We start from the raw sequence: 14,040 nt of genomic DNA, 5'->3' as shown, positions 1-14,040 counted from the left end.
GAGACATCGGCGTGGAATCGTGCCGTGCCAGATCTTGCCTGGCCAGGCATGTATCGGGCTACAGACTTGGTTGAGCAATTGACATTCATTGACAAGCACAACAACGGAGCAACAGCATCGTCAGCATCAGCATCACACCCGAAATATCCATCGTTGACTACCTTGGGCAAGACGAGCAACACTTTGCGTCTGCTATCGATAGCACGCTGTCAGGCGGACGGGTCTTCACCGACAGGGGCCCTCCCCTGACGTCGTCCTGCCGCCACACCCACCGCCGCATTACACGGCGCAGACGACAGTGCTCGAGGCTCCGTAATTAGCAGCGTGCCCCTCCGCCTAGCTCTGCACACCCCTCAGCACAGCGAGTCAATGCGTGTTGCTGGATTGGCCCTTCAACTGTTACTGTCGGCTCACCTTTGCCTCGAGTTCATTACTACTATTACTCGATACCTACTCCGGGCACATCCCTCTCCCGGTCACCAGGCTGCCCATTTTCACCGCCACAAGCAGCCAGACTGTCGGGACTCGACATCCTACGCCAGGCGGTGCACGACAGGCCCCCGACCGCAGATCTAGCGTTGCTTCTGCGATTCTCACGCTGCTCCCCACCAAGCCACCACCACCACTCTCCGCGTGATTCGAGGTCCTCGCAGCTCGCCCCCCTCGAGCGACAAAAGGCGACATTGCATCATCACACGACCTTACTCAGACCCCTTAAGAAGCCGTGCCTCGTTGTGGCCTCGGCCTGGTCCTTGCTGGTGGTTGCTTACACTGGCGTCGAGCCTCCCTCCGACCTCGTCGAACCTTCCAGAGCTGCGCAGGGCAGCTCACCGTCAAGACGTCTTCCTCAAAGAAACGGAAGATTGTGACTCGCCTCTCGGCACAAGCCGCACCCACAGACAACCTATGGTCTGCCGACACCCCGATTCAGTCCTGCGAGCGTGACGACGCCGACGACGCCAACTTTTCCTTCTCCGCCTCGTCCGCCGTCCCTGCACACCCCGAACCCGCATACGTCCGCGCCGGGTCAGCACAACCACAACCACCAGTCTCGGGTATTCCTCCGCGGCTGCAAACCACGACCTCGAACGGCACATCCATTTCCTTTGACGCGTCGTCTGCTGCCAGCTCGCCGTCTGCTGCGTACGCCGACCTGTCCCTGGGGAGCGATCGGGGTGCCGACACGCCGGGCCCGGAAGCGAGCTCGACAACAAGTAACAGCGGTGCCTTTCCGTTCACACGGGGCGCCTCCCCATACGCTACCAAGACAACACATCATCGAGCCATCATGGGAGGTGCCGCAGAATTGCCAGAAAGGTCCTCTTCCCCACTGAAAAGGCCAGCTTCGAGCATGGAGCCAGAACCGATCCAGGACAAAGACGTCGATGTCGACATGGTTTCTGTCTCCCATACTGAGGTCTCGCCGTCACCCTCCAAGCCGGAGGAGCAGGGCTCTGGAGAGAGCCAAGACGAGACCATGGCTGAGTCAAGTTCGGTCACAACCGAGGACACTATTGCGCCTTGGTCACCCAGTACGCACATTTGAGTCGTCGACATCTGATGAATCTCAATACTAACCGCTTTGTAACAGCACAAGTCGAGGCACACATCAAGACCATTAGGGCTCTTGCCGAAGAAATGCACACTGCGCCCTTGGAGCCTGGGCAGGAAGGATTTCTTGTTTCGAAGAAATGGCTGGCCACTGTGCTGCCAGACGATGCCTCAAAAAAGACAGCCGAGATCGACCCTGAGACGATTGGCCCCGTAGACAACTCCGATATAATTTGGGAAACGATCAGAAATCCTCTCGTGGGTGATGGTGTGGCGGACGAGTCCAAGAAGTTCTTCGTCCGCCTCAAGGCACAGTACGGCAGCGAACAGTTCGAGATACTGCCACCCAAAGCTTGGGAGCTCCTGCGGCAGTGGCCTGGGCTGAAGAAGGGACAGCTACCAATCCGTCGTGTAGCCAATAACACTGGAGACGAAATGAACCCTAATGTCATTTTCGAATTTCATCCAGTCGTCCTTCCCGTGCATCGGGTCTGGTCTGCCAACAGTCCAATCGCCATCGACTCGAGCCTGAAAGCTAGGAACCCCCCGGCGGAGAGACTAATCTGCGAAAAGACGTCAAAATTCCAAACCTTTCTGGCCCAAGCAAAGCGGGTCACGGACATAGACCGAGGCCAAAGGGTCAGAGTCTGGAGAATTCCAAAACCGCCCGCGCCGACTGGTCCAGTCAGCCTGACACCTCCGGCTAGCCCAGATAGGGGCGAGGAGAATCAAACATCACCGGCTTGGAGTCAAATGCTTGTCGAGGTTGACTCCTTCCTCGCTCTCGAGAGAGATTCTGAGCGAGAGGTAGTTGCGACTGACAAGGAGAATCCAATGTCCAGTGCCAACGATCCGACGACGTTGGGCGCTCTAGGCTTGACCCAGGACGAGCCAGTCGTACTTGAAGAGTTCGTCCAAGACAGCGGGTGGCTCACACAATACTCTCCAGCTCAAGCTTCAGCAGCACTGGACCTCAACCGAGATTCTTCACGCCTTGCAGCTGTTCACCCAGATGGGACACGCAGTGGGCGCACAAGCCCAGGCCCTATCACACGTGGCCGGGCGCGAAAGTCCGGTCGGACACTTGGATGTGTGGGGCTCAGCAATCTTGGTAACACCTGCTACATGAATTCCGCGCTCCAGTGTGTCAGGCATATTGAGGAGCTCACAAAGTATTTCCTTGTCAAAGAGTGGAAGAAGGAGCTGAACAGAGAAAATCTGCTCGGCCACAATGGAGACGTTGCGAGCCAGTACGCATATCTCCTGGAGGAGATGTACAAAGATCCTCCTCCTGGCTCTGTTAGTCCTAACAGATTCAAGCACACGATTGGGAAATACGCTCCATCGTTCTCGGGCTACGGCCAGCAAGACACGCAAGAGTTTCTAGGATTCCTCCTCGATGGCCTACAGGAAGATCTCAGCCGTATAAAGAAGAAGCCGTATATCGAGAAACCCGACTCCACCGACGACATGGTGAACAACCCAGAGGCGATTCGCAGCATGGCCGAGCAGGTCTGGGACATAACAAAGAAGAGAGATGACTCGGTCATTGCTGATCTCTTTACCGGAATGTACAAGTCTACCCTGGTCTGTCCGGATTGCAGCAAGGTCAGCATTACCTTCGACCCCTTCAATACCTTGACGCTGCCTCTTCCAGTCGAGAGCAAGTGGAACCACACCATCAAGTTCTTCCCCCTCAATGACAGACCAATCGACATCAACGTGGAGCTTGATAAACATGCCAGCATCAAGGCTCTCAAGGAGTTCATTTCAGTACGCACCGGCGTACCGCCTGAGCGCTTGTTTGGCGCAGAGATGTGGAAGGACAAATTTTACAAGACCTACCCAGATCTGGCCGCCGCTTCCGAGGAGATAACGACGAATGACAACGCATGGTTTTTCGAGCTTGAGGCCAAGCCCACTAATATTGGAGGCGGAAAGCAAAAGTACGGCGTGCCTGTCCAGTCTATGCTAGACACAACCTCTGGACGGTCCTGGAAGGAGGAATTGTCAACAAACTTGCTCGTTCCAGTCTTCCACCGCAAGCCCGGAACGGCCAAATCCTCGTATCAATTCAACTCACGCTGGCAAGGTTGTGCGGTGCCCCACTTCATTGTGGTCACGTCTGAGGAAGCGCGCAGCGAGGACGCCATTAGGCGCAAGGTCCTCGAAAAGATTGCCTCCCTATCCGCCAACCCCATTTTCCAGGAATCGGACACAGCGGAGAGCACTGAGGCTGAGATGATTGGACCGAATGGTTCCGACTCTACGTCCTCCCTGGAAGGTAAAGTTGCAGCCAGATCAGTTCAAGGCGAGGACGATCTGGTCGACGTTCAGATGAGTTCATCTGCAGGTGAATCTGGCGGCAAGCCAGCAGATCAGCCGATCTCGTAAGTTATTCCAGTCGTTGAAGATCGCGGGCCTCCGTGCAATTCTAATGGGGTTACGCTAGGACCATCACAAAACATGTCTTCAACCATGCTCGGCCAAGTTGGATAGATCCCAAGAAGTTCCTCCCGGCCGAGCTACAAAATCTGTTCGAGATGAGCTATTTTTCCGAGAACAGCGCCCGGATCCCGACTGGACAGCAAAGCATCGAGGATAGCAAAGAGTACCCGAGACTGTCGTCTAGAGTCGTCGTTGCATCTCCGTCCTCATCCGACGACGCCACCGATAACACGGCCAACGATAACTCAGTCACCGACGCAGCCTCTAACGAGGACGTCAGCTCTGATGAGACTCTTGCTAATACCGAGGGACCTTCGACACGCATGACAGAAGAGAGTGACGAGGATGAAAAGGCAGTCAAGGTGAATAGTGCCCACCTTTCCGCCCTGAGTACGTGCGCGACTAACCCTAGCCAGACACTGCCGCAAAGACCCAAGCCCGGCAGGCAATTTAAGCCCGTAGCAAAGGGCCCCGGGGGAGGACGCAAGAAGATGAAACCCCACAAGACGTATGGAAAAGGGGGGAAAAAGAAGCTTCGTCAACAGCAACGTGAGGAAGAAAAGCGTGCTCGTTCTATGGAGTCCGAACAAGACCCATACGAAGAGGACGAGCCTGTGCCAAAAGATGGCGCCGACGGCGGTGCTCTGATTCGCCTTAGGGAAGGCATCATTGTGGAATGGTCCGAGGACGCCTACACAGAGATTTTCGAAAACTCCGATGCCAAGAATGCTCTATGGAACTCCTGCGACACCTTGGCAGACCCACAGCTCGAGAAGACGCAACAAACGCGCGCTAAGAGGCGGAAGAATGGCATCTCGATTGAGCAATGCTTGGACGAGTTCGAACGGGACGAGATCCTGTCAGAAAACGACATGTGGTACTGTCCGCGCTGCAAGGATTTCCGTCGAGCCAGCAAGAAGTTTGACCTGTGGAAGACGCCTGATATCCTGGTCATGCATCTGAAGCGTTTCAGCTCCGCGGGTTATAGACGGGACAAGCTGGATGTCTTTGTTGACTATCCTGTCGAGAACCTCGACATTACTCAGCGTGTGCTTCATCGAGAAGAGGGCAAGCAAGAGGTTTATGACCTAATTGGTGTCGACTGCCATTTTGGTGGTCTTGGTGGAGGGCACTACGTCGCTCATGCGAAGAACTTTTTTGACAACAAGTGGTATCATTACAATGGTAAGCCCCCAGATTTGCGTGGCGGAACCAGGGCTGCTTGCTAATGTGCAATAGATTCGTCATGCAGCCCGAAGAGCGCTGACAGCGTAGTGGATCCCGCTGCTTACCTGCTGTTTTACCGCCGTCGGTCTGACGTGCCGCTGGGTGGACCGCGTTTCAAGGAGATCGTCACGCGGTTTGCCGAGATCACTTCGACGGACGAGTCGACCGAGCAGGGGGAAGCCCAGGGCCTCGGCGAGGGCTCTACCCTCTCAACTGGGTCGTCGAGCGCTATCAGAGGAGCCGGAGCTTCTCGCCAGCTCAGCGGAAGTCTTGGTGGTGATCGGGAGATGGGGTTTGGTCTCAACCGCTCAGATGACGAAGGCATTGACCTTGCAGACAACGCTCTTGCGCCCAAGTCGATCAATGGCATCAGCAACTGGAGCTTTGCGCGGCTCAATGAGCAAGATCAGGGAGCTGCAGGTACACCGGGATCTCCTACTGCTTCAGATGAAGCTCAGCACGAATCTTCTGGTGACGAGGGCTCAACAAGCGAGCGCCTGATCGGCCCGCAGATCGTTCACGTATTCCCTGATGGTCCGGATCCTCGCGAATACTCCGGAATGACAAGCTACCAACTCTCTGGCGACGAAGACTTTGCCTCCCATACGGATGACCTGCCCCCAGCATATCGTAGAGGCGCCTCGAGGGAAGACATGGCACAGATTTGGGGCGAGAAGGGCGGCGTCCTGGAGGTGCCGGCAGCCGGAGAGTCTGAAAGGGACTCGGAAGATGTTACAGAGATCCATCTTGGTGACTAGAACAAATTCGGAGACCGTTTGAAATTTCGGCCTCGAGGTATATATCCGTATTGTATGCATTGTTGGCGCAACCACCTTGGTCAGCAGTAGAGAATAAAAGTACATCCAAGCCGTAAGGCCTATCTAGAAAGAATAAGTTCTCTCTCAAACGTAAATCGTGGATCGGGACATTTGTACCTCGACAGTGGCTGAACTGATATTTCAGAAGGCCGACATAATATCCCACTTGTGCTCAAGGTTTGTAAAACTCCCATCACACACGGGCAAATACAGGGGCAAGCTTGAGCTGGCTGCGCAGCACAGATAAATGTGGGGGCGCTCTGAACCGTCCCAAATTGAACGAGCCTTGTCGCAGCACCACACTGAACTTTGAACTGCTCCTCGGTTAGCACAGCAAGGACGCTTTCAATATCGGACGACGGGTTTCATTGGACTTTTCCCCTTGCCTCGCAAAGAGCAACTCATGCTAGAGGCGTCGATCCAGACGACACGCAGCTGTTGTACTCAACTTCCACACGACTTCCACACCAGTCCCTAGTCGGATCCGAGAAGGCCGCCGAGATCGTCTTTAGGCAGTGGCATCCAAGAAACCGGCTCCTCCAGCCCCGTATCGTCTCAAGGGCGTGTACTGCCATACAACACGCGCGGTACAGACGTCGACGTTTGCTTTTCCTTGCTAGTTTCGTTGACTTCCGGGCCAAATAACTGAGCTCGGGCAAAGCCCCAAGATTTACATCGTCGTCGGGGGGGTTGCTGTTGATCTTTGTTGTTCTGGGGTCACATCTCTTTCCTTCTCGCCTACCTGCGAGTCCCTGCCTCGTTTGCTTTAGTCGAGGAGACGGCCAAGCATCACGCCGCCAAGATGTTGTCCATCCTGCGCAAAGCGAGGCTGAAGGACAAGGAGATGAGGATATTGATGTTGTGAGTTGCCTTTATTTCCCTCTCTCTCTGCCTGCCACGATCCACCAACCAAGACTGGATGATTTTACCGCTCTCCTATGTCCGCTAGGCCAACATGGAGTGTCAAACACTATCCTGTCGTGTTGAGCGAGAAAAAATAAAAACAGCATATTGTGTGCGGCCCAGGATCCCAATCTGCTAACAACCAGTGGGGGGCGCCGGCATACAGGGGACTGGACAACGCCGGAAAGACGACGATTGTCAAGAAGATCATGAACGAGGATGTCAACACCGTCAGCCCCACGTTGGGGTTCATCATCAAGACTATTGACTTTGAGGGGTGAGCTTTTCCCTTCCGCCGAGATTTGCTTCACTTCTGGAGCTTTTCCGAACCGCCCGTGGGCTAGGACTGAGCTGAGCTAACGCTCGGGTGTGTCTGTTTTCTGGTGATTAGATACAAGTTGAACATATGTACGTGTTGGCACCATTGTTTCAGCCGACGACATTACTTTACTACTCCTTTCACGAAATACCTATACTGAATGTCACACATAGGGGACGTCGGAGGCCAGAAGACACTGCGGTCGTACTGGCGCAACTACTTTGAGAAAACGGACGCCCTGATATGGGTCGTCGACGTGACGGACAGGCTGAGGATAGACGACTGCCGGGAGGAGCTTCACGGGCTGCTGCAGGAGGAGGTAAGTCACATTGTGGCCCAAGGGACCGACAGCTTGAAACATTTCTGCTGTGTCCCATGTTTACTCCTACTAAATGTATGACTGACGAAACGCTTTTTGTTGCGCCCAAAACACAGCGACTCGCCGGCGCGAGCTTGCTGGTGTTTGCAAACAAGTCGGACGTGTCTGGGTGCATGGACGAGGCGGAGGTTATGGCAGGCTTGCAGCTTGCGAGCATCAAGACGCACCAGTGGAAGATCCTGCGGTGCAGCGCGATGACGGGCGAGAACCTGCGCGAGGGGCTGGCCTGGGTGGTCGAGGATGCCAAGGCTCGCCTGTTCCTATATTGATGTGGGCAACGGCACTAGAAGAGGAATCGTGGTGGAAGACGAGGAGCGCAAGACGTGGTGGTTCTGGGGCCTGCAGACTAGGCCATGTGAGGTTTCCCGCTGTGGACAGGCAGGAGGCCGACTGGTCTCAGAATCTAGTGCGAGACCAAGGCCGATTCCAGGGTCCTCTCGGCCGTTTATGGGGGAGCGGCATGGAATGTCCTGTGGAAAGAATGCGCAAGGCTGGGGAGGAAGTCATCGCGGGTGTGTGTGTGGAATGGCGGAGGAGCGGGCAGAGTGAGACACTGCGTGCGTTGAGACCCTGCGGGCACTTTAGCTATGGCGACAAGACTGTTCGCGGAAGTGTGTTTGCCCCTCATTGTTCTCGATGGAATTCGCGTTTGACGGGGTTTTTGCAATCCGATCCTCAAACAAACGTTGTTTGCATCGGGTTCGCAAGGCGACGATGTCTAATATCACGAAGAAACGGCGATATAAGTTGGGGCCACGGGAGCTCTTGCCGTGGCGGATCCCTCCTGGGAGTCCCACATTGGAGGTGCGCACTGCGTCACTGTATGTAGCAGCCCTGAACAACCTTGGCATAGGTCACTCATCCTTGAGCATCACCGACTGTCTCATGCCATTCCCAGTCCGACAAAGCACCAGCACAGAAGAACACGCACGCATCCGCTTGATACAGGGCACACGCCTGCAGCCTTGCATTGCTGCCGTCCGTAGGGATTCTGGCCAGCGCCGTGCCCGCCCAGCACCCACCACGGCATTAACGCGGGCCCCCACCCTGCTGGAGCTGCCCTGCCCTGCCCGCCTCATCGCCTGGCGCCAGCGCCGGGGCCGCCCGCGCTCTCGAGCTTCCGCCGCCGGCCGACGTCGTGGAACCCACACCACACCCCGTCACCCTGCAAGGTCCAGGGCCGCTGCTCCTCGTAACCTCCTCCTCCCACCAGCATAAACAAAAACAAACCCCCCTCAGCGGCCCACCCAAGCTGCCCGACGGCCCTGGCATCCTCCACCACTCAACCCAGATACCTCCTCTCCCAGTATTCAGCCATGTCGGAAGACGTCTCAAAGTTCCTCGAGCAGGTCAAGGAACTCGGCGAGCGCAGCACCCTCGACGACGAGGCGCGTGCCAGAGAGCTCGAGGAGAAGATCCTCCAGGACAAGAAGGAACGCCAGGCCCGGCGCAGAGGTAAGCATCCGCTCTCAGCTCAACCAGAACGAGCATCACCGAGCAAACACCTCCTCTGCCCCTCACCTACGATATATTGTTCTGCTAGGTCGTGCTGGAAAGTTGTGCCTCGCAGCCGTCGTCCGGTACACTAGCCAAACTCTATCACCGCCGCCGCGGGCAACTGTTGTTTACATGGCCGATTATATCGCGCTTGGTGGCGTGCTGGCTGGCGAACAAGCCTATACAGGCACTCAAGATAACCGTCCTGCCAGCTTCGTAGCTAGCGGACTGTAAAAACCAAACCAATTGCTGACACAGAACCCGCCTACCTCGCAGAACGTGCCCGCTCAATATCCCCCGAAAAGTCGTCCCCCGCCAACACCCCTCCAACCTCAACTCAAAGAGTGAATCGTCGCTCGCAGCAGCTCGACCTGAATTCCTCGCCTGTACTTGAGCCGCCGACCACGAACGGCTCCCCTCGCGCCCTGCCATCCCGCTCCATCATCGACGACATGGCGTCTACCTCGCCCACCAAGGAGAACGACGCGCCCCTCGACTCCGCGTCTGACTTCAAACAAGCCGGGCAGACTTCTCCGACTCGCAGCGCTTCTTCAGCACGAGGCTTGTCATGGCAGCAGCGGCGGCCACCGTCTCAGCATGGGTCACGGAGCCGACCTCTCTCAATGGTAGCTACGGAGAACGCTGCCCGTTCTTCAAGCACATCAGCTGAGCCTGCTTCCGCGACTGAAACCCCCTCCAGAGACCAGATAGCATCTGCACTATCTGCGAAGGACCCCACATGGTTCCGCCAAACTGCTGACCGTGGTGCCAACTCGGCCGCGTACCGTCGGAACCAAGTTGAGGACGACCAAAGGGCAGATGTGTTCACCGCCTCCAGCCAACTTCCTGGGATGGCGCCCGAGAGACCTCGCTCGCAAGCATTCAGCCCAATGGCATCGCCCGCACTATCTCGGAACGCACCTTCACCGGCACCGCCCTTCTCCACCCCCAAGCTGGACCCTCCGATGAGGGAGGAACAGGGGGAACCTGACTTTGACGACCAGCCCCTGAAGTCTCCGCCAGCCTTGGGGCGGTCCTCGCCCACTAGAGTGGATCGAGATCGGCCAGTATCGCCAACAAAGGGTATGGGCGGCTTCGTGCAAAGCGCCATGATGAAGAGGTCAGACAGTGTCAACAAGCGCTGGAGTGTGCGGTCACCCACCGGTCTGCAACGGGCAGACTCGGTAGCTGCAAATCGCGGTGCGCAGGAGCCTGCCCTTCGTACTGGATATGGCAGCACTAGGGAGAACTCCAACGGTCTGAGCCGCGATAACTCCGCCGAGCCGTCTTCCCGCCCTACATCCAGTCGCGCTCACGACAAGGTGTTCGACAGCGATGCCACGCTGCCAAAGATTGACACAGCCCCAAAGGCACAGAGCAAGTCTCCAGAGCCCGAACCTGTGGAAAACGATGCTGCCCTCCCCGTCAGCCCTTCGAAGACGATGGATCAGCGGAGATGGAGTCCGACCAAGTCTAGCTGGCTGGAGACTGCCCTTAACAAGCCCGAGTCGCCAAAGCCCAAGACATCAGCCACGAGCCAGCCAGCGTGGATGGCGGACATTCAAAAGGCCAAGGCTCAGAGAGCTGCAAACCCAGAAGCGGAGCCTGCACGTCCGCCAGGGGCCGGCCACAAGCACCAAGTCAGCATCGGAGGACTTATGAAGCCCCCTGCTCTCGGCACCACCACAACGGCAGCACCTTATCCACTGCGCTCCTCGCAACCGACGCCTACGGGGGCGCGTGAGCGGGCGGCCACCATTGGCAAGCCAAAAGACACAACCCCCATCAGCACGCCGAAGGAGACATTTAGCACTCCTAAGAAACTAGATCAACCGGCACAGCCACAGACTACTCCTGTTGCTGCACCGGCAGTGGACGCAGCCTCGTCCGACGCAAAGCTAGCAGTCAAACCTAAGCCGGAGACTCCCCCCAAGAAGGATTTCCGTACCACACTGAAGCACCGCCAGACACCGAGCACATCATCTGCCACAGAGAGCTCGGAGCCAGAGTTCAAGAATGTTTTTGGAAACCTGCGTAGAACAACCACACAGAACTACAAAGCCCCAGATGTCCTCAAGGACAATATTCTGCGGGGAAAGGCTGGCTTGTCTATCACAGGAGGACCCCAGAAGACTGAGCGCAAGGATGAGTTTAAGGATGCCATCCTAGCCAAGAAGAAGTCTTTCAAGGACATCCAGGCGCAGGGCCGTGGCGTGACACGACACGATAGCACAGCCAGCGAGAAGCCCTTACCAGAGGGCATCTTGCGCAGCAGGGCCTTGTCCAGAGGCGCGAGGACATTTGACAAGCCTGACAAAGAAGCCGAGCTCAAGGACAGCGCATCCGCGTCCGCAGCTACGGTAAATGATAGGCCAGGGCCAGTTTTGAGGCGCGAAACTTCAAGCATAACTTCGAGCACCACCGCTTCGACCCCAGTCGTACCATCTTTGCAGAAAGAGGCTAGTGCACCTGGAAGACTGCAGGGCAAAGTGGGAGGCAGCGCTCTTGCGAACCGTTTCAACCCAGCTCTAGCCGGACTTCTGGCTCGGGGACCTCCTGGATCAGGAGCACCTACTGGAACATCGAGCTCGGCCGCAAAGCCCACTGAAGCGGCACAGGTCAATGACAATGAGGCTGGATCCGGGCCAAAGCTGACGCACATGACGAAGAGCCGTGCACGCGGACCAAAGAGAAAAGCGCCCACGTCTGCTGCGGCGTCAAGTTCAACTCAAGCTGAGCCCGCTGAGCCAGCCGCAAAGCCCACGAGCCCAGTCCCTGAACCGGCTAAACAGCTTACACCTTCTGCGCAAGAAGGTAGATCATCACCCATGCCTGTTGAGGCTCGTAACTTACCCGCTAAGCCGAGCATAAACGCTATGGACAAAGCACCCGCGGGAACAAGAAGCATCTTCAACCAAGTAGCAGCGGCTGCTGCTCAGAAAACCCAACCTGCTCCATTGCGAAGTCCCACTCAGCCCGCCGAGGTCGAGTCCCCAGCCGCCTCACCCAAAAAGCTTAATATGCAGAGGATGTCAAGGTTTCTGGACAACGCCGAGCCTGCAAGCCCGAAGATCATTGAGCCACCTACAAAGCAGGAGACAAGACAGCCTTCTGCTTCCTCACCAGTTGTCAAGCCAAAGCCGAGCTTCGAGCGGCCTTCTAGTGTTGGTCCAGACAAGACACAGCCACCCGTCAGGCCGAAGCCAAGCTTCGAGGCACTGGGCAGCCCGGCTTTCCAGAAATCGCAACCCCCGTCACCAGCTCTTGGTCGACCCCCTCGGCCATTGCCTGAGCCTTCGAGGCCAGTCATTGAGGATCTGAGCACACATCCTGATGCACCCAAGCCTCTTCGCCCATTCGGCGCCCGCCCTTTGCCGTCAGCTCCCTCCACGCCTAAACCGCTGGAGCGGGAACTTCCTTCCAGGCCATTGCCTAGCCCCAGCAAGACGCCTAGCCTTACGGTTGATTCACCGTTGCCGTCTCCGAACAAGCAAGCGTCGGATCTTACAAGCCTGATCCAGGACTTCTTTGGTCCAAAGAGAGGTGATCGTGACTACCGAGCGGATGTCGCTGGGCTCCTGATGGAGCGGCCAAGCACATCACCGCCCAAGCTGAAGACGCTGGCGGCTCATCTATTCCAATTCTCTGCAGACGGAAGGAAATCGGTCGTTCCCAGCCATCATCAGCACACACTGTTTGACCAGGACATGTACCTATGCTCGCACACATTTCAGTCTGATGCTGGATGGAAGAACACCGAGGTGTACTTCTGGGTGGGCGACGAAGTACCCGCAGCAGCTGTTGAGGACGCTTCCGTCTTTGTGGCACGCGAGGCCAAACAGCTTGGTGGCACTCTCGTCAAGCTTCAGCAGGGTAGGGAGACGGCCGGCTTGATCCAAGCGCTTGGCGGCATCATTGTCACTCAGAGGGGAACAGGGAACAAGGACGACTCCCTGGCGCCTCATATGTTCTGTGGCCGAAGATATCTTGGACAGGTCGTCTTTGACGAGGTTGACTACGCCCCAACGAGTCTGTGCTCTGGGTTCCCGTACCTTGTGGCCAAGGGCGGAAAGTGCTTCTTGTGGAAGGGCAAGGGCAGCAACGTCGATGAACTGGGGTGCGCACGTCTGATAGGGATGGACTATGCGCTAACTGGTGAGCTCATCGAGGTTGACGATGGTCGAGAGTCGGAGGGCTTCTGGAGCCTCTTTGAAAGTGGCTCCAAGTCTAGCTCTGCGGACCACTGGCGCCTGAAGCCAAGCTATGACAAGTATTGCAGCCGGCTGTTCCACTCAGATGGTGCTTCCAAGCAGCAGGTGAGTTTTGGTCTTCTGCCGCATCCCTGGGCTCATGAATGACACATGTATTGACTCTTCAACGTGGCATAGATCACCGAGCTTTCCCCATTCTCGCAGAAAGACCTCCAAGCTACAGGCATCTATGTCCTGGACGCCTTCTTTGAGCTGTACGTCATAGTGGGATCCAAAGCGCAATCTCAATATGCCTCGTTCCACAATGCGCTCGAGTTTGCGCAGGAATATGCCATCCTCGCAGCTGGCATGGAGGACCGGCCATTTGTGCCAATCTCCACGGTCGTCCTTGAGGGAGCGCCTCGGGATCTCAAGAGCGTCTTCCGCCGGTGGCGTGACTCTGACAGTCCCACCATCATGCCTGCCCCGGCGCCTCCTGCCGGCAGCGGTCTGAAGCGAGGACGCAGCATGCGGGTCGCCACTCTCAACCAGGCGCTGCAGGCACTGACTGAATAGCATGGTCCGTCATCCCACCGAGCGAGGTGACTAGCAAGACTTCCGGCCTCGCACACGGTGCAGCTCAATAGCGCCATTGCTGCAGAAAGGTCCTGCAAGACGTGCGCTGGGTCGTACGAAAGCTTCAATTCT

The 14,040-nt window shown here is 56.7% G+C and overlaps 3 protein-coding genes across 3 annotated transcripts; all 3 read left to right on the top strand.

Moving 5' to 3' along the window:
- Positions 1-1,195: 1,195 nt before the first annotated feature.
- Positions 1,196-6,138, top strand: B0I36DRAFT_72433 (uncharacterized protein). The gene is made up of 5 exons (XM_046163278.1): positions 1,196-1,532; positions 1,592-3,941; positions 4,004-4,361; positions 4,416-5,184; positions 5,239-6,138. The coding sequence occupies exons 1-5, from the start codon at positions 1,289-1,291 to the stop codon at positions 5,982-5,984; spliced, it is 4,467 nt and encodes a 1,488-aa protein (XP_046017007.1). The 5' UTR covers positions 1,196-1,288; the 3' UTR covers positions 5,985-6,138.
- Positions 6,139-6,846: 708 nt separating this feature from the next.
- B0I36DRAFT_235872 (ADP-ribosylation factor family-domain-containing protein) lies at positions 6,847-7,914 on the top strand (the record flags this gene model as incomplete). The annotated part of the gene is made up of 5 exons (XM_046149432.1): positions 6,847-6,905; positions 7,114-7,224; positions 7,339-7,355; positions 7,440-7,585; positions 7,702-7,914. The coding sequence occupies 5 exons, from the start codon at positions 6,847-6,849 to the stop codon at positions 7,912-7,914; spliced, it is 546 nt and encodes a 181-aa protein (XP_046017006.1).
- A 1,047-nt stretch (positions 7,915-8,961) lies between these two features.
- Positions 8,962-13,908, top strand: B0I36DRAFT_237711 (uncharacterized protein; the record flags this gene model as incomplete). Its single annotated transcript, XM_046149551.1, has 3 exons — positions 8,962-9,100; positions 9,419-13,458; positions 13,531-13,908. The coding sequence occupies 3 exons, from the start codon at positions 8,962-8,964 to the stop codon at positions 13,906-13,908; spliced, it is 4,557 nt and encodes a 1,518-aa protein (XP_046017005.1).
- Between the last annotated feature and the right edge of the window lie 132 nt (positions 13,909-14,040).

This window comes from Microdochium trichocladiopsis (assembly GCF_020744255.1).
Source record: "Microdochium trichocladiopsis strain MPI-CAGE-CH-0230 chromosome Unknown B0I36scaffold_2, whole genome shotgun sequence".
Lineage (NCBI taxonomy): Eukaryota > Fungi > Ascomycota > Sordariomycetes > Xylariales > Microdochiaceae > Microdochium > Microdochium trichocladiopsis.
This window is presented reverse-complemented; position numbering and strand designations above follow the sequence as displayed.

Excerpts from the sequence above, each read along its gene's own strand:
- B0I36DRAFT_72433 (XM_046163278.1), top strand. The coding sequence starts at position 1,289 with ATGGGAGGTGCCGCAGAATTGCCAGAAAGGTCCTCTTCCCCACTGAAA. Across the intron at positions 1,533-1,591 it reads TATTGCGCCTTGGTCACCCA|CACAAGTCGAGGCACACATC; the intron begins GTACGCACATTT and ends GCTTTGTAACAG. Across the intron at positions 5,185-5,238 it reads CAAGTGGTATCATTACAATG|ATTCGTCATGCAGCCCGAAG; the intron begins GTAAGCCCCCAG and ends AATGTGCAATAG.